General features: G+C 49.2%; 9 protein-coding genes across 9 annotated transcripts; 4 read left to right on the top strand and 5 right to left on the bottom strand.

Annotated features, from left to right (window-relative positions):
* Positions 1-31: 31 nt before the first annotated feature.
* On the top strand, positions 32-1981 carry BDV27DRAFT_4344 (uncharacterized protein). The gene has a single exon (XM_032076632.1). The coding sequence runs from the start codon at positions 294-296 to the stop codon at positions 1881-1883; it is 1590 nt and encodes a 529-aa protein (XP_031926780.1). The 5' UTR covers positions 32-293; the 3' UTR covers positions 1884-1981.
* BDV27DRAFT_4349 (WD-repeat containing protein SWD2) lies at positions 1982-3464 on the bottom strand. Its single transcript, XM_032076633.1, has 3 exons — positions 3205-3464; positions 2919-3144; positions 1982-2858 (listed from the first exon to the last, which is right to left on the bottom strand). The coding sequence occupies exons 1-3, from the start codon at positions 3331-3333 to the stop codon at positions 2080-2082; spliced, it is 1134 nt and encodes a 377-aa protein (XP_031926781.1). The 5' UTR covers positions 3334-3464; the 3' UTR covers positions 1982-2079.
* Positions 3465-3662: 198 nt separating this feature from the next.
* Positions 3663-5411, top strand: BDV27DRAFT_129554 (putative mitochondrial oxaloacetate transporter (Oac)). The gene is made up of 6 exons (XM_032067227.1): positions 3663-3932; positions 3996-4070; positions 4144-4273; positions 4334-4805; positions 4858-5003; positions 5062-5411. The coding sequence occupies exons 1-6, from the start codon at positions 3916-3918 to the stop codon at positions 5152-5154; spliced, it is 933 nt and encodes a 310-aa protein (XP_031926782.1). The 5' UTR covers positions 3663-3915; the 3' UTR covers positions 5155-5411.
* Positions 5412-6678: 1267 nt separating this feature from the next.
* Positions 6679-8565, top strand: BDV27DRAFT_129556 (ribonucleotide-diphosphate reductase subunit RNR2). The gene is made up of 4 exons (XM_032067228.1): positions 6679-6831; positions 6909-7157; positions 7261-7594; positions 7646-8565. Exons 1-4 carry the CDS (start codon positions 6802-6804, stop codon positions 8248-8250), a joined length of 1218 nt encoding a protein of 405 aa, XP_031926783.1. The 5' UTR covers positions 6679-6801; the 3' UTR covers positions 8251-8565.
* BDV27DRAFT_129557 (SRP9/SRP21 family protein) lies at positions 8550-9739 on the bottom strand. Its single transcript, XM_032067229.1, has 2 exons — positions 9502-9739; positions 8550-9359 (listed from the first exon to the last, which is right to left on the bottom strand). The coding sequence occupies exons 1-2, from the start codon at positions 9571-9573 to the stop codon at positions 8982-8984; spliced, it is 450 nt and encodes a 149-aa protein (XP_031926784.1). The 5' UTR covers positions 9574-9739; the 3' UTR covers positions 8550-8981.
* Positions 9740-9847: 108 nt separating this feature from the next.
* On the bottom strand, positions 9848-13762 carry BDV27DRAFT_4416 (WD40 repeat domain-containing protein). The gene is made up of 5 exons (XM_032076648.1): positions 13079-13762; positions 12725-12903; positions 12490-12647; positions 11793-12339; positions 9848-11735 (listed from the first exon to the last, which is right to left on the bottom strand). Exons 1-5 carry the CDS (start codon positions 13290-13292, stop codon positions 10044-10046), a joined length of 2790 nt encoding a protein of 929 aa, XP_031926785.1. The 5' UTR covers positions 13293-13762; the 3' UTR covers positions 9848-10043.
* A 133-nt stretch (positions 13763-13895) lies between these two features.
* BDV27DRAFT_129566 (2-oxo-4-hydroxy-4-carboxy-5-ureidoimidazoline decarboxylase) lies at positions 13896-15203 on the bottom strand. Its single transcript, XM_032067230.1, has 3 exons — positions 14528-15203; positions 14357-14456; positions 13896-14302 (listed from the first exon to the last, which is right to left on the bottom strand). Exons 1-3 carry the CDS (start codon positions 14929-14931, stop codon positions 14243-14245), a joined length of 564 nt encoding a protein of 187 aa, XP_031926786.1. The 5' UTR covers positions 14932-15203; the 3' UTR covers positions 13896-14242.
* Positions 15204-16380: 1177 nt separating this feature from the next.
* BDV27DRAFT_129570 (putative GPI-anchored cell surface glycoprotein) lies at positions 16381-20824 on the top strand. The gene is made up of 3 exons (XM_032067231.1): positions 16381-16781; positions 16896-20179; positions 20234-20824. The coding sequence occupies exons 1-3, from the start codon at positions 16708-16710 to the stop codon at positions 20275-20277; spliced, it is 3402 nt and encodes a 1133-aa protein (XP_031926787.1). The 5' UTR covers positions 16381-16707; the 3' UTR covers positions 20278-20824.
* Positions 20825-20992: 168 nt separating this feature from the next.
* On the bottom strand, positions 20993-22314 carry BDV27DRAFT_145932 (pseudouridine synthase PUS4; the record flags this gene model as incomplete). Its single annotated transcript, XM_032070485.1, has 2 exons — positions 20993-22200; positions 22281-22314. 2 exons carry the CDS (start codon positions 22312-22314, stop codon positions 20993-20995), a joined length of 1242 nt encoding a protein of 413 aa, XP_031926788.1.
* Between the last annotated feature and the right edge of the window lie 105 nt (positions 22315-22419).

Consider the following 22419-nt stretch of genomic DNA (forward strand, 5'->3'; position numbering starts at 1 on the left):
AGATGGTTAGAGACTTCCCTCAAAATAATGGATTGCTGCAATATATAGTCCATTGAGCTATCCAATGAACTCAAAGTACGAATGATTACCATGCTGAAATCCTAGGGCTATACTTGCGAACCACTATAAAAGTCTTTTTAAGTTTATCTTCCCCACACGCGGGGTAACCCAAAAAAGCAATGCACACGTGATCACCCAAAAGAGTCACACAAGGTCATACATACATACATACAGACAAACAAACAACAAACAACCAAATCCAATTGGACAAAAGAGACCCAAACCACCCAAAAATGACGAACGATGATTGTTACTCTCCTACTCCGGAAAACTATGAAAAAGCCCAAGCCCTCGTCCTCTCACTCGTAGAAAGATGCCGAGACCTCATCGGCGAACTGGACGCCTTCCGCGCCCTTCTCAAGAAAACGCAACGCAATCCCCAACTAGTCGAGGTCCGATCTCTGCGCTCCAATGTGGTCTCCGAGCTGCGGACTCTTGAGAAAGTATCCGTTCAGATACGCGCGCGTGCGGATGCAGCAGCAGCTGACGGTGAGGAAGAAGAAGAAGAGGAGATTGAGCCAAGACTGATGCATGCGCTGCGGTCGTCGAATTTGCCGTTTTACGAGACTGTTTGGAATATCGCTCGCAGGAGTTGTACTGGGTTGGTTGCGTTTGGGAAGAGGTTTTATTGGGATGGGGAGGGGGTGGCCGAAGATGAGGGCAAGAAGAGGCCGAATAAGGATAAGCGGAAGAGTGCCTTTGTGGATATTGTGGCGGATGATGGCGAGGAGTGGGTGAAGGTTTCTACGATTTCGGAGACGAGGCTTTTGTTTGAGATGGCTAAGAAGGGGTGGGAGGCGGATTCGGATGCTGAATCCGGGGAGGAGGAGAGGACTGTTTTACGGAATTTTGACGACGGTGGTTCGGATGATGAGGATGAAGATGAGATTGAGTTGGTTAAGTTGGCGAGTGATATGAGGAAGGCTGCCAATCACACCAGGGTGAGGTATAGGCATCCTCGTCTAAGACTAGTGATACCAAAGATTGAAGAAGGCGAGAGCCGTGAGATTGATGATCTATTGAAGGTATTACGAAACTATGATATCATGGTGGAATGTGGTGAGGGTGCACTGTCTTCCAGGGTCGGTGATAACGACGACAATGTCCCCAGTGCAACTGCTGAAGGGCATCTACACCATCTTCTCCCCACACCCTTCAAGAGCTTCACTTCCACCTTGAACGTGGATTGCACATTGTTGCTTGCCTTGGTATCGGATGTCTCACATTTTAAAAATATAGAGCCTTCGCCAGAGTATCATAAGGCCATCATCCGACAGCTCGAGTTCGAGCGTGAACGGCCATTGCTGGCCACAGAGCTTTGGCCAGCAATGGAGGGACACGACTTAGTGTGTACCGATGAGGCCACAAGACGTATGCGTGAGATAGTGAATACCATTGGCACCGACACTGAGAAGAGACGAACGGAAATATTATTCGGCGACACCCCATTCGAGAGTCAAGGGACCAAATCTGTCATTCAGGGGTTCCAGGAACTGTCTGATTATGAAATACCACCACAATTAAAGATGCCCGTTAAGACAGTCAAAGCCAAGTCTTTGATCGATTCAGCAATAGAACAAGGCAAACTCCCTCCAGTCTTCCACAAAGTGGCAGAAATCTTGTCCAATATTAACCACAGTGTGTTCTTTTATGGCTGGGTGACCGGAATGACGACCATATCGAGCAATCGCACTGTGGTTAAACAGATCGAGACAATCATTGAACAGCATAGGAATGGTGACGAAGACTTGGAGGGGCCGCAGGTTTGGGTATGCGATACAGCCAGGAGCTTGATTGGAAAAGAGAAAGGCCGGAAAAGCTAGAGAATCGTTTGTTGGACCGAGATAAAATATAGAAGAATGGCTTTATAGAGACGGTATCAGTCGTGATCAGCAAATCGACACCATCCTGAGCAAGTGTGCCGTTCCATTTGCAGAGCAGGCACGGAGGCTGTCGCAAAGTCAAACTCTTGAATCCAGTCACCTCCGCCCGATGTTCCGAAGTTATTGCAGCCTAGTATTACTTCTCAGGGGCTCTAGAACCCTCTTCTGGCAACCAGAAAACGATATCTTTATCAGCAGTAGCCACCATGTTGTACCGCGGGTTGTACTCGATCAAAGAAGTCCGGCCACGGTGAGGCAACTTGCACACTGGCTGTAGAACGTTATTGGCGTCTGGCGACTGCTGCAGGTCCCAAGCAAGAACATCTGGGTGGTCACCCGAGCCTCCAAGAACAAATCGTCCGTCCGGGGTAAAGCAGGCGTCTCCCTGGCCAAGAGGCTTGCCCGTTGTTGAAACCGGAGCAGCTCTACCAGGCGAGCCATTCTTGCCAACCAAGAACGCCTTCATAATTCCTTCAAAGGCGTCGAGGACAAAATGTCCATGGTAATCTGTTCCGACCAGCAAGTGCTTCCCGTCATTTGAGAATTCGAGGCGGGTCCACGCTCTTCCTCTTGTAGAAGGTGTATATCTTTCTTCGTAAGGCGCGAGGTCAAAGGTAGAAAAAGGAGATTTGTCGTAATTGCGGAAGTCGTAGAGTAGAACCGATGAAGTTGACTGGGACGCAATGGCGATAACAGAAGCAGAAGGGTCAAATGCAGCAAGGTATGGGGTGGCGAGCTTTAATTTGCCCTGCGCATTTCTCGAACTGAGATCCCATATCGCGACAGTATTATCTTTGGAACATGAGACAAACGAATCACTGCCTGGCGAGACGGCCAGACATGTTACTTTGTCTGTATGGCCGGAAAAATAACGCACGTATCCTTCATTGTGTAGATCAAGCAATCGTAACGAGTCTGGCCGGCATCAGCAAAAAGCCATCAGATGTCTTGAGACTCACGGTCAGATAAGCATACCATCGACCTTTGTACTTGCGTGGAGGACCTGACGGGAATGATGCGTGAATCTTGCTAGATGAGCTCCATACTTTTTACTAGGAACAGACTTCGTAGTCTTTCCTTCCTTTATGTCAAAGATTTGGATGGTCTCATCGTCCCCTGAGGATACCAGGTAATCGCCTTGGTCGTCGAAATCCAACGAGGTTACGTAGGAGGACGAGTCTTGCTTCGATGGTTTGAATGCCTGGAGTTGAGGAGTCAATGACACCACTCGCATCAACTGTAAGTATACGTATATACCAACCTTCGTGGGGCGAAAGCTACGAACAATGTCCGACACTTTCTGGCATGGAAGAGGGGTCTGCTGCTGCGGTTGTGATTGCGGCGGCGGCGGGGGAGGCGGCGGTTGCTGCTGTTGCTGAACTTCCGCCATGGTTATGACGGTGTGGCGTGATAGAGAACCGGGTTAATTGTAAATTAGGCCAAGCTGACCTTTACTGTCAAACCACTGACACAATCTGTCACTGTTGTTGAGATCTTCTGCGGGTTATTCCTGAGCTGCGGAGCTTGAGCTTCTGTATCACGATTGCCCCAGGAAATTTGGCACGTTTGTCTTAACTCCGAGGGCAACAACGTTGTTCCAGACCGGCGGTTAGTATCGGGGCGCCTACTGGCCCATCTGGTCGGTTTAGCCCCGATGGTCGGAGCCCCGTTGGCAGGAACTGCCCCATTGAGCCAATCAACACTTCAGGAATCCCAATCGGCAAAGCTTAGACTGGATTTTATGGAATTCTTACGGGAAGATCAATGCTCCCTGTCTTATCTGACTTTCGCTGTTTCTTCAACTTCAAAAAACTATCTGCCGATCTTTCACTTGTATTCTCCCGCAAGTCTTTGTGATCCCTTGTGTGGGTTGTCCGTCCTCGATCCCAAACTAGACTCAGCGTCAAGTCCCCGTCCAACCCACAGATACCCTTAGCATCCCTCCGCTTACGGAGGCTATCCGTCAGAGAACATGTCGACAACAACAGGGTGCGTGGTACTCGTATAACACAGCAAGCCAGGATCTGCCTCTGCTAACGCTCCGCTTTCCAGAGCGTTCATCGCAGGAGGAATCGCGGCATGTGGAGCTGTTACAGTGACCCATAGTTTTGAAACAGTCAAGATCCGGTATGCGCCTTGCTTTCTAACCCTGACGTGCGAGATCATATCGGAACACACACTGATCTCATTCGGCCGGTAGACTACAATTGCAGGGAGAACTACAAGCAAAGTCCGAAGCGGTCAAGAAATACAAGGGTGTTTTCCACGGCGTCAAGGTCATTTTACAGAATGAGGGCCCCCGTGGGCTGTTCCGAGGCATCGGTTCCGCTGTACGTGTTATGCCAGGGTTTGCGGAAACAAAAGAAATGGCTAGCTGACCGTTAACTTAGTACATCTATCAAGTGTTGCTCAATGGCTGCCGTCTAGGATTCTACGAACCCCTACGCAAGACTCTCACAACAACGATCTATCAAGACCCCCAAGTCCAGTCGTTGGGTATCAATGTCTTTGCTGGTGCTGCCTCAGGTATCATCGGTGCTGCTGCAGGTTCTCCATTTTTCCTTGTCAAAACTCGTTTGCAGTCTTTCTCGCCGTTCCTTCCAGTCGGTACGCAACACAACTACCGAAACTCGTTCGATGGACTACGAAAGATCTACACTTCTGAGGGAGTAGGCGGGCTATACCGTGGTGTCAATGCAGCCATGGTCCGGACAGGTTTTGGTAGCTCTGTCCAGCTGCCTACCTACTTCTTTGCTAAGCGCCGCCTGGTCAAGCATCTGGGAATGGAAGATGGCCCCGCTCTTCATCTCGCCAGTAGTACGGCTTCTGGGTTTGTCGTATGTTGTGTCATGCATCCTCCTGGTATGTAATGATCTCTTAACAGCGGTGATTTCCTGCTTACCTGTCTATCCAGACACTATCATGTCGAGAATGTATAACCAGACCGGTAATCTCTACAAGGGCGCATTGGACTGTCTATACCAGACCGTTCGTAAAGAGGGGTTGCTTGCTATTTACAAGGGTTATTTCGCTCATTTGGCCCGTATTCTGCCTCACACTGTAAGTAACAATCAACACTGGGCTAGATGGCGAGGTTCGGTCCGCTAACCCGATATAGATCTTAACCCTCAGCTTGGCCGAGCAGACCAACAAGCTCATGCGCAGAGTTGAAAACCGATTCCTTTCTGACTCAATGAAAGAAGCACTGTGATGGGCCTATAGATTCTTACGACATATTAGGAAGGGCACATAATAAGAAGGTTGTGGCTGTTTAGTCTTTTTCCAGAAACTTGGGTGATTAGACCTCATTGAGCGAGTGTCGACTCACTAGGGTATGTATATAGAAAGCGTTGACTCAGGTTCCACAAGTCATATTACCTTTTAGATTCTGTATATATGAGCCAAAAACGGTTAGATGGGTATCAGAAATGCTCCACGTTAAACTATGTACCTTGAACATGTTTTGATTATAATCTCTGCATTTAAATGGTGGTGTCAAGAGGTCTAGAACACCTAGTCAGAAGGTACTTCGTATGCTGACAGGTATGCAGCTCGATGGCACGCGATCTCAATTAACGCGTGTGGGTCTGATGATGAGCTTGCGGTTATAACTGTCATGTTGGTTATGTTAACCAATAACTTTGGAAAGGGAAAGATAAACTGTTGGGCATGATATTTTGCACAGAGTCTATACAGGAAGCCAAAGTATAAAACATACGACCTGCATACAAGCTCTATGCTGTATAGTATAGATGTTAAAGGGGACATGGAGAAACGAGTCCACAGTCGCGTTACCGCGTCTTAATGTGTCAACACAGTCATATAACGTCATTGAAGATTACTAAAGTACGCCCAAGCATGACAAAAGTAAATAGTCCCACTCCTAAAAATTTCTTGACCCGAAAATAATTGATGTAAGGAACTCCATATCAGGGCTGTAAACCCGTAAATCCGCGCCGGATGCCTAACTAGGCTGAAGCTGTGGGCTGGGAGTGCCAATGGAGATGCTGTCCACTCGCGTCGCGCGCCAACTCTTCCAAGCCTTAGACATTCTGTACCTGCAGATCTCCATTCATTTGAGCGACCCCAATGGTCAATTAAGCGGTTTTCAGTAAGAGATCTGAGTTACGGACTTTGCTCAATGTAGTATAGCGTGAGATGGCTTGGGATAATTGAAAGTGTTGTGACGCTCACGAGCTGACGCGAGACAACAGTTCGAGAGAGTGTATAGTACAAAGTACTATGTGGCATTGAGAATGAGTGTAACATATGACGTTCTTTTAAACCCCTTCTTAACGGCAAATTGATGTAATATTGTATGGAGCACCTAGTGATCACTACGTATTGCTACTACTAGTGGTAATATTAGGTCGACTTGGTGATTTGATCGCATCAGATAAGATAAAAAACCCTAGTCGGGTGACGAACACCAACATGACCACATTCGGCGTTCTAGATGGCAACCATTTTCAAATATGTGGAGATGTAACCCTTAAAGGTTTAAACAGTGGAGATCGAAATCACCGGAGGGGAGAAAAAGCCAGTGGTCTGACCCAAATGGATGGGTAAGCAAGGCACGAAAGACGCAATGAAGCGTGTAGACGCGTCGTCCATAACACCGGATACCCGCCAGCCATCGGCTCAGAGGCGCGCCAAGTCACGTGCGACGTGACTTAGCCCGTCGCGCTAAGGATCACGCCCTCGTCCGAAGCAAGTATTTCTGCCGGCGTGCCCTCCTCTTTTGCAGCTCTTTTTTCCTCATCCCAAATTCTCAGCCAAAATTACTGGAGCGTTCCTGAGTCTGTGTCTTTAATCTTTCTCATATATTCAATTGAAGACGTCTAGACACTACTACATAATGTCCGCGCAGGTCACTCCCTCCAAGCAGGTACGTGATGTCACGTCTCGCCTCCTAGGGTTGACGCGTCTGTAAGACAGTATGAGCTAACCACGACCGTTTGGCAGGCTGCATCCTCTTTCGAGAACCTCAAGATGAGCGACTCACCTGTCAAGAAGCTCAATTTCGAAGCCGCAGGCAAGGAGAACACTCCTTCGTCTCTCCAGGTCACCGACGTGCCCGCCACCAAGGCCCCTGTTGAAAAGCCTACCGATGTCTCCTCCAAAATTGCTAGCATCAAGGAAATGGAAGCGAACGAGCCCCTGCTCCAAGAGAACCCTCATCGCTTTGTTCTGTTCCCCATAAAGTATCATGAGGTGAGTAGCAGCACGTCTACTACGCGTCACGCGTAAAGTGGATTTCATCATCCGTACTGACCGCCCCCGATCAACACCGTATACTAACCTCTTCCTTTAACAGATCTGGCAAATGTACAAGAAGGCCGAGGCCTCTTTCTGGACCGCCGAGGAAATTGATCTTTCTAAGGATCTTCACGACTGGCACAACCGTCTGAACGATGACGAGCGCTACTTCATCTCCCGCGTCCTTGCCTTCTTTGCTGCCTCTGATGGTATTGTCAACGAAAACCTGCTCGAGCGTTTCAGCGGAGAGGTGCAGATCCCCGAAGCTCGTTGCTTCTACGGTTTCCAGATTATGATTGAGAACATCCACTCGGAGACCTACTCTCTTCTGATTGATACCTACATCAAGGAGCCCAAGCAGCGCACCTACCTCTTTGACGCCATCGATACCAGTATGTTAATCCGGCTAACACAGTTACTGTGCTGTTACTGACACTAAGTAGTTCCTTGCATTCGCAAGAAGGCCGATTGGGCTATCCGCTGGATCCAGGATCAGGAGTCGACCTTCGGTCAGCGTCTCGTAGCCTTCGCTGCTGTTGAGGGTATCTTCTTCTCTGGATCCTTCGCCTCCATCTTCTGGCTCAAGAAGCGTGGCTTGATGCCCGGTCTTACATTCTCTAACGAGCTTATCTCTCGTGATGAGGGTCTCCACACCGACTTTGCTTGCCTGCTCTTCTCGCACTTGAACAACCGCCCCGACCCCCAGGTTGTGGAGGACGTTATCGTGGAAGCTGTCGCCATTGAGAAGGAGTTCCTGACTGACGCTCTTCCTTGCGCTCTTCTTGGCATGAACTCCAACTTGATGTGCCAGTACATTGAGTTCGTCGCCGACCGTCTCCTGGTCGCCCTTGGCAACAAGAAGTACTTCAACGCTACAAACCCCTTTGACTTCATGGACAACATCTCTCTGGCTGGTAAGACCAACTTCTTCGAGAAGCGTGTTGGTGACTACCAGAAGGCTGGCGTGATGGCTAGCACCAAGAAGGAAGTCAAGCAGGATGAGAGCTCCGGCAGCGCTGGCGGCCTCAGCTTTGACGAGGACTTCTAAACCAACTTCACGAATATACCCGGCAGTGTGCCCGCTGGCATCTGCCATCAGATACGAGCTAATTTTCCTCTTGGTCGGTTTTTTTTTTTTTTTCCCCTGGGCTCCGCGTTATTGATTTATGAGGCTATTTGAGGTATAAGCATGGGTTTGGCGTTGGATTGGCGGGACTTGTTTTTCTCAAATGTACTGTCAGTGTCTTAGCCGGCATTCGACCCTTAATATGGGATCGATGGGCGGTAGACTGTATTTAAATAAATAGGATATCACTGTACATTCAATTGGATATACCACGATATAATCGAAAAGTCACTGTTTCTTGAGATTGCTTTTGGTCTGAATGTGATATTCGCTCCGCATAGAAGGCACGTAAAAAGATGTAAAATCTCTATGTACAACACTTACATCATTAGAGTATGAAGTCCCTTGAGTACTAGTGCGCGCCTGTCGGTGATAAAGGGATCTGCCTCCCACTCCCCATCCCTCTGCATAGGCCAACCATGCGCTATGAGATACTGCCAGAAGCCCGGAGTACGTTAAGTATGACTGCGCCAGCCCGACGCACTGCAAGTCAAGAAGGGCCGATATACCAGGCCCTATGATACCAATAGGAAAAACCTCGGCGGCAGCCAGCAAAAAGAAAAATCCATAAGCACAGACGTCCGATGTCCCTCAAACCACCCAAAAAACAAGAAGAAGAAGAAGGAAACAAAAAAAATAGAAAAAGAGAAATATCACCTCTTTCCCTTCCCACCCTTCTTCTTCCCCTTCCCGCCCTTATTCCCCTCCGTCTTCGCCGCAGGAGCAGAACCCGTCCCCTCCTCCGGCGCATCAGTCATCTCCACATCACCACCAGCCTGCGCTACCGGCGCAGCAGCCGCATTTCCCAATCCCAACGCAGCCACATTCGCACCACCGGCTAGCTTTCCTAGAGATGTAATCAGCCGCCCTACCTCGGCGGCTTTGTTCGTGCGGTATTTGAGGCATATTCCAGAGGTTGGGTTGTAGGTCTTTATTGTGAGGGATGCGATTGGGGCCGTTGGTGTTGTTGATTCTTCGGTTGGTTTGGGCTTTTGGGAGGAGGGGAAGTTGTATTTTGTTGTTATGCGGGTCTGTGGTTTCGAGTCATTGTGTTAGTTAGGTGGTATGCTTGGTTTGGGGGTAGGTTTGGATTGAGGAAGGTTCCTAAAGTGAGGAGAGTTGTTGACTCCTGAGATTGTGGGATTGGGGATTGAATGCGTGAGTAAGACGTACGCCGTTTGGGTATGCTTCGAGGAGGAGCGCTGATTGTTCCAGGTAGGCCTGGGAAGTGGGAAGGTATGGCATGTTGGTTCGGGGTCGCGGTGGTTTCCTGAAAAGTTTCGAGGGTGGATCGATTGAGGGTGTTTTGAGTAATAGAAGAAGGTTTTAGAGGTTTTCTGTGTTTGTTGGGTGGTGAGGTATTATTATAGTGAGTGGAGGTGTGATAAATGGTGGAGTGCGGACAGTTTGCTTGCAATTGTCAGTAGTCGAGTCTTGGCGGAGAGCAGCGGATTTATTATCTACTTCGTTGATCGATTACGATTTTCCTCCTACTTTAATCCACTATACTTTGAAAAGCTTGTCTCTTGTACATTTAATCATTTGTCGCGTATCCTAAATACATCCTATATATCTGCTACATACATACCAGACCTCCATCGCGTTCCTGTAAATGCAATATTATGAACACCCGCCAATGCAATATTTTCCAAAATGGGATATACTGGAAAAGAAAAGTGAGAGGACCACATCAAATCATAAACAACACAAGAAAATCAGTCTATGGCCTGGGAGCACCGTACGCAGATCAACTTCTGCTTCCCATTTCGTCCTTTTGTGGCTCGGAAATTCGTTCCCTCACAGTTGTCACACCGGAGCACATCTTCACTCTCATCTCCCTCCCCGTTTGACGATGCGTAATCACTACTCAGGACACTACCGACGCTCGGCTGACGTTGCCCGGGAACAGAAAGTCGATTGGGATCAAGAAGACGAGGTGAATCTCGATTCCGCGCAGCTAATGCGTCTCGCGCGATCCTTTTGTAGAAAGCATAACTGTGGTCACCTTGTAGCCACAGAGGGTTGTCCTGATCTGGTCGCTTATTGGCAACTAATGATGGCGCTGCCTGGAGTGTCTTAGGAGCATTAGCAGCACCATTGCGTCCTGGTACTTCTGTACTAGATCCTGCACTATCCAACGAAGTCTTGTACTCCGTCGAGGTCTTGTAGGCGGAAGGCGGAGGGGACATAGTATACCCAGAACGTGATCCACCTCGTCTGGGACTCGAGTACTGCGACCGATCGGCGAGCCTCTGGGGAGATGGGCTCCGAGTCCGTGTCCCTGGGTGATGGCCATCCTTTCGCTCCGTATGGCCGATCACAGAGTTGCGCCAGGAAATGATGCGCTCAGACGGTGTCTTATGAGATGACTCCTTTCCAATAGACGAGGCAATGCTGTGCCGCGCGGAGTTTGTGCGCCGTAGCAGTCTGCGAGAAATCGTTGAATGCGTATCCCAGCTTTCAAAGCGCCGTTTGTAGTACGCGCAATCTTGTCGCAGGACCTTGATCTTTCCGGAGTAGTCGGCTACTATGATAATGTTCCCTCCCGGATGGGTTGAGCGAGCAAGATAACCCGGCGATTCCTGAGCCTGTTTACTCGCTACCGAATTGCGATGAGGTCCGTTCTCTTTGGAACTACCTAGGGTTACGGGCGGCGGGTTGCAGAAATCGTAAATCGGATCTTCGGAAAATCCTAGTATCTGCTTCGTTTTCGAGGAAGCCATGATAGCCGCCGTCACCATGGCTGACTGTGGTTCCACAACTTCCACAGCACGTTTGTCCGAGTCCTTCTCAACAGGAGCTGTCGGCCACAGATAAGCCCGGCGATCCTCACTTCCACAGATGACGTGTTTTCCATCATCGCTGAACGAAGCTCGGATCTGGCTGCATGTATTTTCATTGCCGCGGAATTTTGCCTCCAGGGTCCGGTCTCTAAAGTTGTACATTCGAATCCGAGAATCGTTACTGGTGATCAATAGCTTGACCTCGCCCTGAGGGTCACCCTTAGGAAAAACAGCAGTATCAATCCCTGTAATTTTGCTGCCTTTAGCGTTGCGTCCACGTGCTGAACGAACATGGAACTGCGTGATTGGTTTAAGGCCGTCAGTTTCATAGATATTGCACATTCCGTTTAGGCAACCAGCAATCGAATGCCGGCCATCCGGCGTAAAAGCGACCGACGTGATCATATCGGGAACTGTCGCAACAAATGCCACACTCTTATCCGGGATACTCCAAAGCCGGAGTTTCGTGTCAAGTGAACCTGCAAGGAAGAAACGGTCGTCCCGGGGATGGAATTGAATCGAGGTAACGAAGTCGCTATGTTTGAATATACACAGACACTCAGGACGGCTCACATGCCACAGTCGCACCGTCTTGTCCATGGAAGAAGAAAGGAGAAAGTTGTTCTGCGGTGATGTTAGAATTACGACGGATGACTCGGTCTGGCATTGCTAATGACATACCTTGCTCCAACTCAGATCAAGCACGCTGCCTGTGTGGCCCTCGTACACCTGGACTGGCTTCGCCTTGAACACCGGCGCTTTCAACTGAGGAGGTTCATCACTATCCTGACTCCCATCTTCCTCCATCTCGGATTCCTGGCGGTCCTCCGATGAGGTAATAACAGCCCAGACCCGGACTTTACCATCTTGACCGGCAGCCGCCAGATATTTGCCGTCATTGGAGAACACCAGAGCCCACACTGCTTTCCCGGTGTTTTTACTGCTCCTTGCCCCCGCTACTGAAGACCCATCTTTTTCGGACGAGTTTGACACATCATCTGCACCTTCGAGCTCCTGCGCCACGAAGACTCGACTGAATGTTTTCTCTTTCTTGTAATGTGCCCTGACTCGGATGTACTTTGGAGGACGGGGGAATCGAGGAAAGAACCCTATCGGTTGCGCAGTGTCCATACGAGCAGTATCCGGTTCAGAGACATCGTCGTCGTCGTCGAGAATTTGATCTTTCTTTTTACCGCCAATGATCCGGCTGAGAAACGACACGCCTTTTCTATTTGGTCAAAGTGGTTCGATTAGCCTTCGAAATGAAATGCAGAAAAATAAACGTGTGTTATCTTGCAGTGCGGGGCATATCAAGAAAGGTGAAAGCGCAGATAGAGAAATATAACGGATCCCTGCTGAACATAGGCACAGCACTCACTTCTTCTCCTTGGACGGCTTGCGGTGTAGCGCGGCATCTCCTCGGATTGGGCCTTGCTCAGGTAGCCCGTCAGTTCCGCCAGCTTCCGCTTCGTATGACGCCCTTCCGAGTAGCTTTAAAGGGATCGACTTCTCCGTATTGGTGCGTTTAATAATATGCTGCATGATGCAAGTTTGATCAGCAACTGGTGCACCCACAACACACATGAGTGATCTAGTGACTATATTATTCGTACCTGCGACAACGGATCTATTGCGCTAGAGTCGGCGCTGACTTCGACGAGGGTTGGAGACGAGAGCGAACTCCTAGTAACCCCGACAGAGGCATTACTTTGGCCCTGACCTGACCGAGAATTCTTTCTAGCATCGAGCGGGTTGCCACTGAGGGACGATGCTACATCCGACGGAGCCGATCCTATATAGAGAGCGCATAAGCATGGGTGGCAGATGACGAGCACAATGCGCCTTTGTCGTTTGTTTGACGTCGCTGCAGGTCATTGACATGTGAAAGGAATCAAGGGGTGAAAGTTCGGACGGTATCATAATTTCGAACTCATCAGATATGACACTATCGAGACAACTGGACATACCGATAGGGAACGACTGAGAAGTCCGCAGCAGCGCCGGGTTTCCCTCATTAGGACTACCGCTGTCCTTATTGATTGTTAGGTTGCTACCATTCCTCTTAAGACTCGAAGAAGAGCCGGTTGCAAGATTGGTGACGATCGCGGGAATAGGCAAGGCGCGCGATGCCGAAGCGCCTCGGCTGTCAGTCTCCTTGGGCGCTCGCAAAGCCTCCGTCATGGTTAGGGCGGCGCCCCAGAGTGCGCATGTGGAATCGGAAACGTTTGGCGGAATACCACCGTATGGTGGGAAAAGGGAAAGAAAAGAAATTACTTGGAGTTTGCGAGAGATTATGGAGACCGAGAGGAAACACGGCAATACCCGGATGAATCGGAGATTAGAATGACATCAAGGGTCCGGGCATTGACCCTTAGTTAATTTTCCCTAGTATTTTAATTTGGTTTCGCATGCCATTTTTTTAGTCGCAAACTGTTTTAGTTCGGGGGCGAGAAAAGTCGCATTCTGGAACGACCCATTGAAAAGCGACGGCGCGGAACGGTTGGTTAGATATAACAGCCTGAATAAAACGCAGTGAGAACTTAGAAGTTCTCTGGTTTCTACTCAAAGTACCGGTAGCAAGGAATCGATGCAATGATAACAATATCTCGGCAAGGTTTTTGCGTAAGTCTGCTCCTGTCATGCAAGTCAAGCATTTTAAGATCAGGGCGTGGGGTTCGCGTTTTGGTAGCTAAAAATACTTGGATTGGATTGTGTCATAGGTGGTTCCACGCCTCATGAAGTAATGACTATTGCCAAGTAATTAACTGACTAATGGTCAAGATCTGGGATTCAGTGACTGACTGACACTGTTATCTCCGCATTGATTTGATTGATAATAATATATAGTATATCTTTCTAGAAGACATGACAAATCGTTGGAGTTCTATTCTGATGATACAACACATAGACCGGAGCAGAGTTCTCTTCTGAATTGGTCTCCACATCGGTTGCCATAGCCACAACGCTTGACCACCACTCACGCGATCTGACGATCGTGACTGGATGTCCGCATTGAACAATAAGCCCCCTTGGACTGGGAATTTCCCTGACCATGGACTATCTTAATCTGACGACGCTTAATTGCGGCGATATACCCAGATTATTCCGCCTATAGTATGTTCTTCAAGTATCTATATCCGCGACGCCTGTTCCAATTTCCGTGCCCGATCTTTAGCTATATCACACATTGCCTGAGTCCGTAGATTAGTGCTCTCAATCCGTCACGCGAGCACGATACAACTTACCTGGATAGTTTCTTCTATCTCCCTCTCGGCATCACCTCTGTTAATCCTTCGTCGCATCTCCACCATGATAACGTCTCGGCTCCGTCCATTGACAAAAGTTCTAGAACCAGAAAAAAAAAAAAAGCGTCAAATTAGTCTTGATCGTTGACGGGATATGACATGGTCACGAACACAAATCTTAATCCTGGGAATTTCTCCTCGTATTCAGCGTTCAGCAGTCGCAATCGTTCCGCTAACTCCTCTGCTCCTATGTTCAACTGCGCTTGTTCCTTCTTGCTCAATTCACTTATATGCTCAGATTGCGCCACCTTCGGTCGTCCCAGACGGGGATGCGACCCCAAGATTCCAACGAGAACGGCTTTATCAGTCGGCGAATTCGCTGCGGATAGAGCGGACATGCGGCCTCCGACGGCATCAATCAAACTAGCATACGAGGAGAACGTCTGATTGGCCAAAATAGGGGCCATCAGCGCATGAAGTTCCGGAGATGGCTCAAAGAGCGTATCAAGAACCTGGAACTGTTGTTCCTGTGGGAGCGATGTGAGGGATGACGGTGAGGGGAGACTGGGAGACATGGCGATCTATGCGCGGTGATTTTCCGACGAAGTAACGTCCGTGCAGATATGATACTGAGTGTACAGTTAAGGTAGCTTTTCTTTTGAAAATTGGTTGGGTTTCGATATATAGTGAAGTCGATGGTCCCCGCATCGGCAGTCTCCGAGCAAGGCGGAGAACTCCAGAGCGGAAAGCATTGTACTGAGTAGGGCGAGTATGTGGGGAATTGGAAAATTGAATAAAATATCCCACTGATTTCCTAAAATATTCTGAGTTTCAAAATTTGGACAACGTTATTGTTTGTGTGACTAATTAAAAGCTTATGGCAAACCCCCACAAACTAGTGGGAAAAAAAGTGAAGAATCTATTCCGTAGGGTGGCATTTTTGGTCTTCTAGAAGCACTCGATGGGATACTATTTTGGTGGTTAAGGTTTGTATTTCTGGACAAACTGATTAGCCTGATCGGATTGATTAGATCTTCTAGTACCTGTGGTCCTGTACCCAGTTACCAACTGAACAAGCTAGGCATCGCAAAATTCAGGGGTCCTGGGCTTTGGATAGCGCAATACGAGACCTTAAACTAGTAGTACTCTGGGCTGGAAAATATTTCATGATTTACACGAACATCGAGACCCGAATGACCATCACCTGTATCATTCAACATTACGATTAATTGAAGACCAAAAACTTAACTAATAGTTGATACGTTCCAAGATGTCAGATACCATCTCAAAGTTACTTATTAAAATAAAAATAAAATAAAATAAATTGCGCAACGGAAGATATCGAGTACAACTGCAGTTTGCAAATGCCAGGTACATACTCGTACAAGGACCTGAATAAAAGGAGACAGCCATTGATTGGATATGACCCCCCCCTTACTGACTTTTCTTTGACGTGCCCCGATTGGGAGTCAAATAATTGACTTCCTAGGGCGTTGACTCCTATTCGGGGGAAGGACGACCTGCCTAAAAATATCGGATATTGGCATTTTAAGTGAGAGCTAGTACTTCGTAGTACTCTGTACGGAGTACCTAGGTAGATAATAGATATAGGGTAATTTACCCATGTACTCCGTATGTTCGTTGTATGTACTTACAAAATTGGTTCCATAGGGACAAGGTGCCGTTCCGAGTCCCCCGTTAGTGGCTGCGATCATCCCTCATTCATCTCCGATCCAACAATTCAATGCTGATTGTGGCATGTTTGATTCTGGTGCTCTCAACGGAGTCTCATTACCATTAATGACACCAGACTGCAATACTGTGGAGTACATCAATTATGGTTCATGTTCCATAGAAGTAGCCGAGCTTGTACTGTGTACCTGAACCAAACGAGGAGATTCATTCGACATTCGTTGGTTACCATTGGGGGGGGCCAAGAAAACGTGGAGACAAGAAGTGGAGGTTATCGGACCATCCACTAAGAGCCCCTGAACTCCTGAGAGGTTCGTGAAATACACACCACCGTCTCGACTCGCCTCCATTCAATGATCCTGATATCTAATTACCCGTGCTAGTTGTCCAGCCTGGGGGTGATCTCGGCTCGCAGGAGGCTGTCCTTCTGCTACTTCTCCAGATCATACCTACCTTCTGGCTAGAACGCTCTCTTCTTCTTTGTGTTTTACAATCTTCAGTCGTCCCTCGTTGCATTCGTCCCCTCCCCCTCTTTCCTTTCGGACACCAGCAGACTCGCTACACTTCTTGCTTCACACTGCGACATTCTTTTTATTTCTATTTTTATCTTTCTTTTCCTTCTTCACCGATAAAGTCTCGCCTCCCATGCAGTTCTCGTCATGTCTCTCAATGGGCTAGATAATCCCGCTGTCATAGAAGCCTATCAAACCGCTTTAACCGAAGCGGGAGGATGGTAAGTCGAAGTTGTTTCCACTACTCCCGGCGCAGTTGATGTTTCACGGATGCTTGCATCAAAAAAATCACAGTACGATTAAAGCAACCGCTGATCATCCCTTTCCGCATCTAGGTTTCTTCTCCAGTATGTATCAAGGGATGAAGTGGCTCTACTCGATCGGGGGACCGGCGGGGTGCCCGACGTACGGAATGCGATCGACGGTTATGAAGAAAAGTCTCCGCTTTATGGTTTTCTACAATATCGTCGCAGGAAGGTCGTGCTCAGCTATCTACCGGAGGGTATCTCTCGGCTCGTACAAGGTATATCCTTATTACCCGTCATCCCAATCTCCACTCTTACTGATGAGATCTTGCGCCCACCCTCAGCCCGTACAACCGTGCAGTTTCAGTCGATTCTGGACAAATTCACTCCACATGATACTGTATTCTCTCTTTCACAGCCATCGGAGCTCACTGAGAGCGCACTATCCTCCGCATGTCTACTACATACCGCTTCAGGTTCTATCACCTCCTCCTCGAATTCCCTCCGCCGTCGCAGGCTGATGGAAATCGCGGAAGATGCAGAGGAAACCCCCGGCAGCAAAGACGCTTCGCCACCGCCAATCTCGACCAAAGACTTTCGGCAAAGATCGTTCAGCCAACTATCAGAAGCAACCATCGTCGCCTCGCCGGTCACGTCCGACGCACATTCTATTCGCCATGGCACCGAGACATCATCCCCGACGAAACCACCGGATGATACCCAAGCCAACGATCGTCCTCCTTCGATTGCCGGCGACCACCACTCCGAGCGTCCGGCTTCGCGTAAGACCTCGCGGGACGAGCTGTCATACTCCGAGCCTCGAAGGTCTTCTCAATCAGCTAGGCTATCTTTAAAAGAGCTAGAACGTACAGGTGTGTACAAACCAAAGGTCAAGCTCGGTCCTCGGCCTTCGGTAGATGAAAGTGGACGGCCACGCACCGCAGGGAATCTGTCACGAAGCGCAGAACAGCGACCGGTCGCTTCCTTGCCAGCTGGCATGCGGTCGTCTTCCCTGCGAAGGAGCAATCCTAATCCCGCTCGTCCCCGATCCCAGGGAAGCACTGTAGCATCTATGTCTGGCCGAACGGTCCCTCCGGTGCCTCCTTTACTCGTACCTCCCCTGTCGATGCCTATTTCTAGACCCCAACTGTCGCCTGGTGCAAAGTCATTAAGCGCATTATCATCTTCCGGGACATCCCAGGAAAGGGAACGGCTAATGAAAGCGCTTCAGTTACGGAAAACACAGATGGAGAAAAGGGCACAAGAAGGGAAGAAAGTTCACCGAGACGTTGAAGAGAGAAAAGAATCACAATTCGACCCGATTGAGGACAAGGAGAACATTCATCATGCCCATGACAACATAAAACGTGTTCAAGCAGACGAGAATAAGGCTAGTGTTCTAGAGCATAGCAAGGGTCCCCTGTCGGAGACTCAGCCCACCGTTGTTCCAGAGCCAGTCGAGGTATACGATGAGCACATGAAGGCCGTTTCGGATACCGTAAACTCAGATTCAACCCCTGACATGTCGATCACTGATCTGCGAGACATTTCTGAAACAAGTGCGGAAAACCCGGGCGATGCTAAAGAGCCTTCAAAGATGGACCACTTCCATACCGCACAGTCGGCTTCTATGCTTGAAGATGACGTTGTTGGAGAGGATTTGACTAAGTCAATTGACGAAGAGACTAAAAGTGGTCCCGGCTCGCCTAGCGCGGGCAAAGAAGTCCCACTTGAGGAGAGGTCCCTCAACATTCCAGACGAAGAAATTGCCGTGCGTTCTCCACCAGCCGAGAATCCTCTTGCTCCTGTTGAACAGGAGACCGACGCCATTGGAGAACCTGCCGAGTCTGCCCTGCCTCAGTCCATCCCCGTACTTTCGACCCCCGATTCTCGCACAAGTTTAACTTCCGACTCCCCGACAACCCACGAGACTCACATTACTGAGACCCAGAATGACCTGACCCCTGAAGTGTCGGTCACGGAGCAAAAGGACGTCGATACCCGGAAGGAAAAGCGTAGACCTCACCTTGAACCTATTCAAGTGCCAACACCGGATTATTCGGATGACGATAATCTTTCCGATGATTCATTCATGGAGGAATTAAAGAGCGCCACACTAGAGGAAGCCAAGCCCATTTCAGTTGGGAACTCGCCGCTATCCCCGGGCTATTCTAATAATGGAAACGACCGAAGCCCCCCTGATGCATGGAAAAATTCACGAGCGGTTTCCAACCCAAGTGCTATCGGACGCCAACCACCCAACATACATGCACTAGCTGTGGGAAGGTCTGTATCGACACCTTATAATGAAGCTGATAGCTCTGTCCTGGTGGCTAAGAAGATCAATGTGTCTTCGGGCATCTCAAAACGCATCGCAGCCTTAGAGAAATTTTCGAGCCGTAGCGATGCGCAACCAAGCCCGAATCAGAACCTAACAGCACCTTCGTCGGCTTCCTTCGAGGCTCTTAGGAAGAGAGCCTCCGTCTCATTGAATGGCAATTCAGACTCAGCGCCAGGGTCTAGGCATGGATCGTTCACTCCTGAAAGTTTCTCTCGAGCTTCCAGCGTGAGGCGCCCCGACTCACAATCCAGTGCAAGCGTCAAACGAACAAATTCAGTGTCGGTTACAGCCCGGATAATTCGCGACTCAAATACTACTCCAGGAGATTCCAAGGCTGATCCTTCAGAGAACAGCATGCTCAATCTCCACGCTAGTCCCCTGACAGTTGAACATGACGCCTGCGACTCTCCTTCGCCCCATCCGTCGCCAGAACCTATGGCTAGCATGTCGAAAGAGCGCAGCATGTCTCCGTCTTCCGTCGGCTCGAGTAACCAGCCTCCTGCACAGTCAATGCCACGCTCAGAGAGTCGGATGTCTATCTCTTCTGCCACCAAGAATGAAGGCACTTCAAGTCCTGTCGTGGATGTCCCTTTGTCTCCGGAAGGAAAGAAAGAATCTCGCGCATCTCGACTTCTTCGTCGTATGTCATCTATTACCTCAACTTCGCGGAAGAGTACATTTAGCTCACTAGGCCCGGTGGTTAAAGAAGAAAGCACGCCGCTTGATACAGGAGTCGAGACCGCGCAGGCAGTCGATATCGGAGAGGTCAATGTCCAGTTTCCTGACACGCTCCTCTGGAAGCGACGATTTGTTCGCGTCGATGATAAGGGGTACTTGATTCTGACTCCTGGAAATATTGATTCAAGTAACCGCAACATGGTCAAACGATATCATCTTAGTGAATTTAGGACGCCCGCTTTGCCGGATGAGGATCGACAGGAGCTTCCAAACAGTATCTTGCTAGATTTCCTCGACGGGAGCACTCTTCAATGCGCCTGCGAATCGCGACAAGGGCAAGCCTTTGTCCTTCAAAGTAAGTGGCCTTACCTGCATCATAATCGAGTATACGATAACTGATTGTGATTAGCTCTTGTCGACGCTCACAACGCCCATCAACAACTGTCTCAATAAATCGGCAAACACTCTTACATTCGTTTAAAGCTGTATACAAATGTACCCTGTTATGGAACCCTCGTCCGTCTTTTTGTCTTGTTTCCTTTTGGTATCTGAGTTTTCAGCGGTATACCCCTCTAAAAACGGTTTCCCTTTGTTTACCAGCTGTTCCTACTTAGTTCTCAGCAGACAGATCTTGCATTTCTCTTCAACCTTAGAGCGTGTTTTTCTTATTGGCTTTTACTCGTTGTTTGATGAGATGCATGATCTTATGATTTAGACCTATTGCCCAACAGCGAACCAACCGCTGTTTGACACGGGGAGGATCAGTAACTGACTTGTCATCTTCATTCCTTCCCTTATATCCTCTCGTGAATTCTTTGGTATGGGGTGATTGATTCATTCTACGCCTAGACTTGTTGCTGGATTTGGATACCTACATGGGTTATCAGGCCTCGATACCTATCAATGCCAGCGGATTGACAGCAATGCATTGAAAAGTTCAACTCGTCTCGTATCTTCTCCTTCCTTAAATGTGTATAGATTCGTCATTTTCTCTATTGACAATTTTGGACATTTGAATACATTTGCAAGCCTTTCAAATTTTATTTGCCCCGTATACACCTAGATAGAACAACACTCACATAATTACAGCAGACCCATATTATATCCAAGCGATTAGATTCACCGACCTTACCCTGCAAAGGCCAGTGAGGCTTAGGTTAATGTATGGTTAATTTTGATCGATAGTGGCCTCGGCCGCCCTTTTCTTCTCCCACTGTTCCAAGAACTGTTGTACCTTGGGCCCCCAAACCTCTTCGCCAGCCTCCAGATCCCGGTACTCAAGTACCTTGTCAGCACCAAGTTCGAAATCTGCCTGGCGGGTCCGGATGAGTTCACTCATTAGTCCACAGCTGCCAACGGCCTTGCCCAGGTCATGTGCCAAGGAACGGACATAGAAGCCCGAGGAGACGGTCATAATGATCTTAACAGCCGCGGATTGCGGTTGAGGGGCAGATCCAGCCTTCTCTGGCGGCGCATCTGACTTCTCTTCTGCCGTTTCTGGGGCATTTGACGACGATTGCTCAGTCTGTGCCGGAACCGCTTCGCCTTCAGCTGCCTTCTGCTTCTTCGCGGCCGGGGAGTTCTCACCCTCGTTCGCGGCCGGGGTATTATCTTCAGCTGCCTTGGGACTATCCGCAGGGGGTGGTGTCTTGCGTTTTGTCGAAGCCGAAGTATCTTGCTCTGCTGTCTTCTCGACTGATCCTGCAGCTTCGGCGGACGGCGCAACAGGTAGAGCATCATCTTTCGCGAGGAGCTTCTCGGCGACTGCCTTCTCCTCAGCAGCGGCCTCTTGTTCAGGCCATTTGAAGTCATGTGTACCAGGCTCGTACCACTCGAGAATACGCAGATCCGTCACCTCGACGGGTCTCTCCTGGATCTCAATTGGCGGCTCCTTGCCCTCACGAGCGTATTCGTAAAGTGGCTTGCCCTTGACCTTCAAGGCCGAAAAGATAGGCGGGCGTTGCATGATCTTCCCCCGGAACTGCTCCAGCGCCTTCTCAACCACTTCGCGCGTGACATGTTCATATGGAGCTCGTCGGACGATCTTGCCTAGTCGGTCGTAGGTGTCTGTCTCGGCTCCGAAAAGCACAATTGTTTCGTAGGTCTTGGTACATCCCAGGAAGTCATTGAGCTGTTTGGTGCCTTTTCCGATACCGGTGACTAGCACACCGGTTGCCAGGGGATCGAGGGTTCCTCCATGGCCAATTTTGACATCCAGACGTTGCGTGCGGCGCCGTCTGCGCTGGTTCTTGCTTTCGCGGTCTCGACGGGCGCGCTCGGTTTCTAACCAAGGCTTGAAGAGCTTTGAAGGGTTGAAGTGGTGTTGGAGGGTGCGAATGACATCGGCGGAAGTGACTCCTTGGGGTTTATGGACGGCTATTGCAGTTGTTAGCTCGCTATTGATTGCCAAAATACGTTGTATTTTGAGTGAAAGAAATGTGATGTGGAGAGCATACCGAAAACACCTTCGTAGATCTTTTCTCCAGACATGGTGGTTCGAAATAGCCTAAAGCCCGGGCGGAATCCCATCAGTCGCGGGAAAAGAGAAATTGGAGGAGAGTTGAAGTAGTAGCTTAGGCGATGCTGTATGCGACC

This window comes from Aspergillus caelatus, assembly GCF_009193585.1.
Source record: "Aspergillus caelatus strain CBS 763.97 unplaced genomic scaffold BDV27scaffold_107, whole genome shotgun sequence".
In the NCBI taxonomy this organism is placed as follows: domain Eukaryota; kingdom Fungi; phylum Ascomycota; class Eurotiomycetes; order Eurotiales; family Aspergillaceae; genus Aspergillus; species Aspergillus caelatus.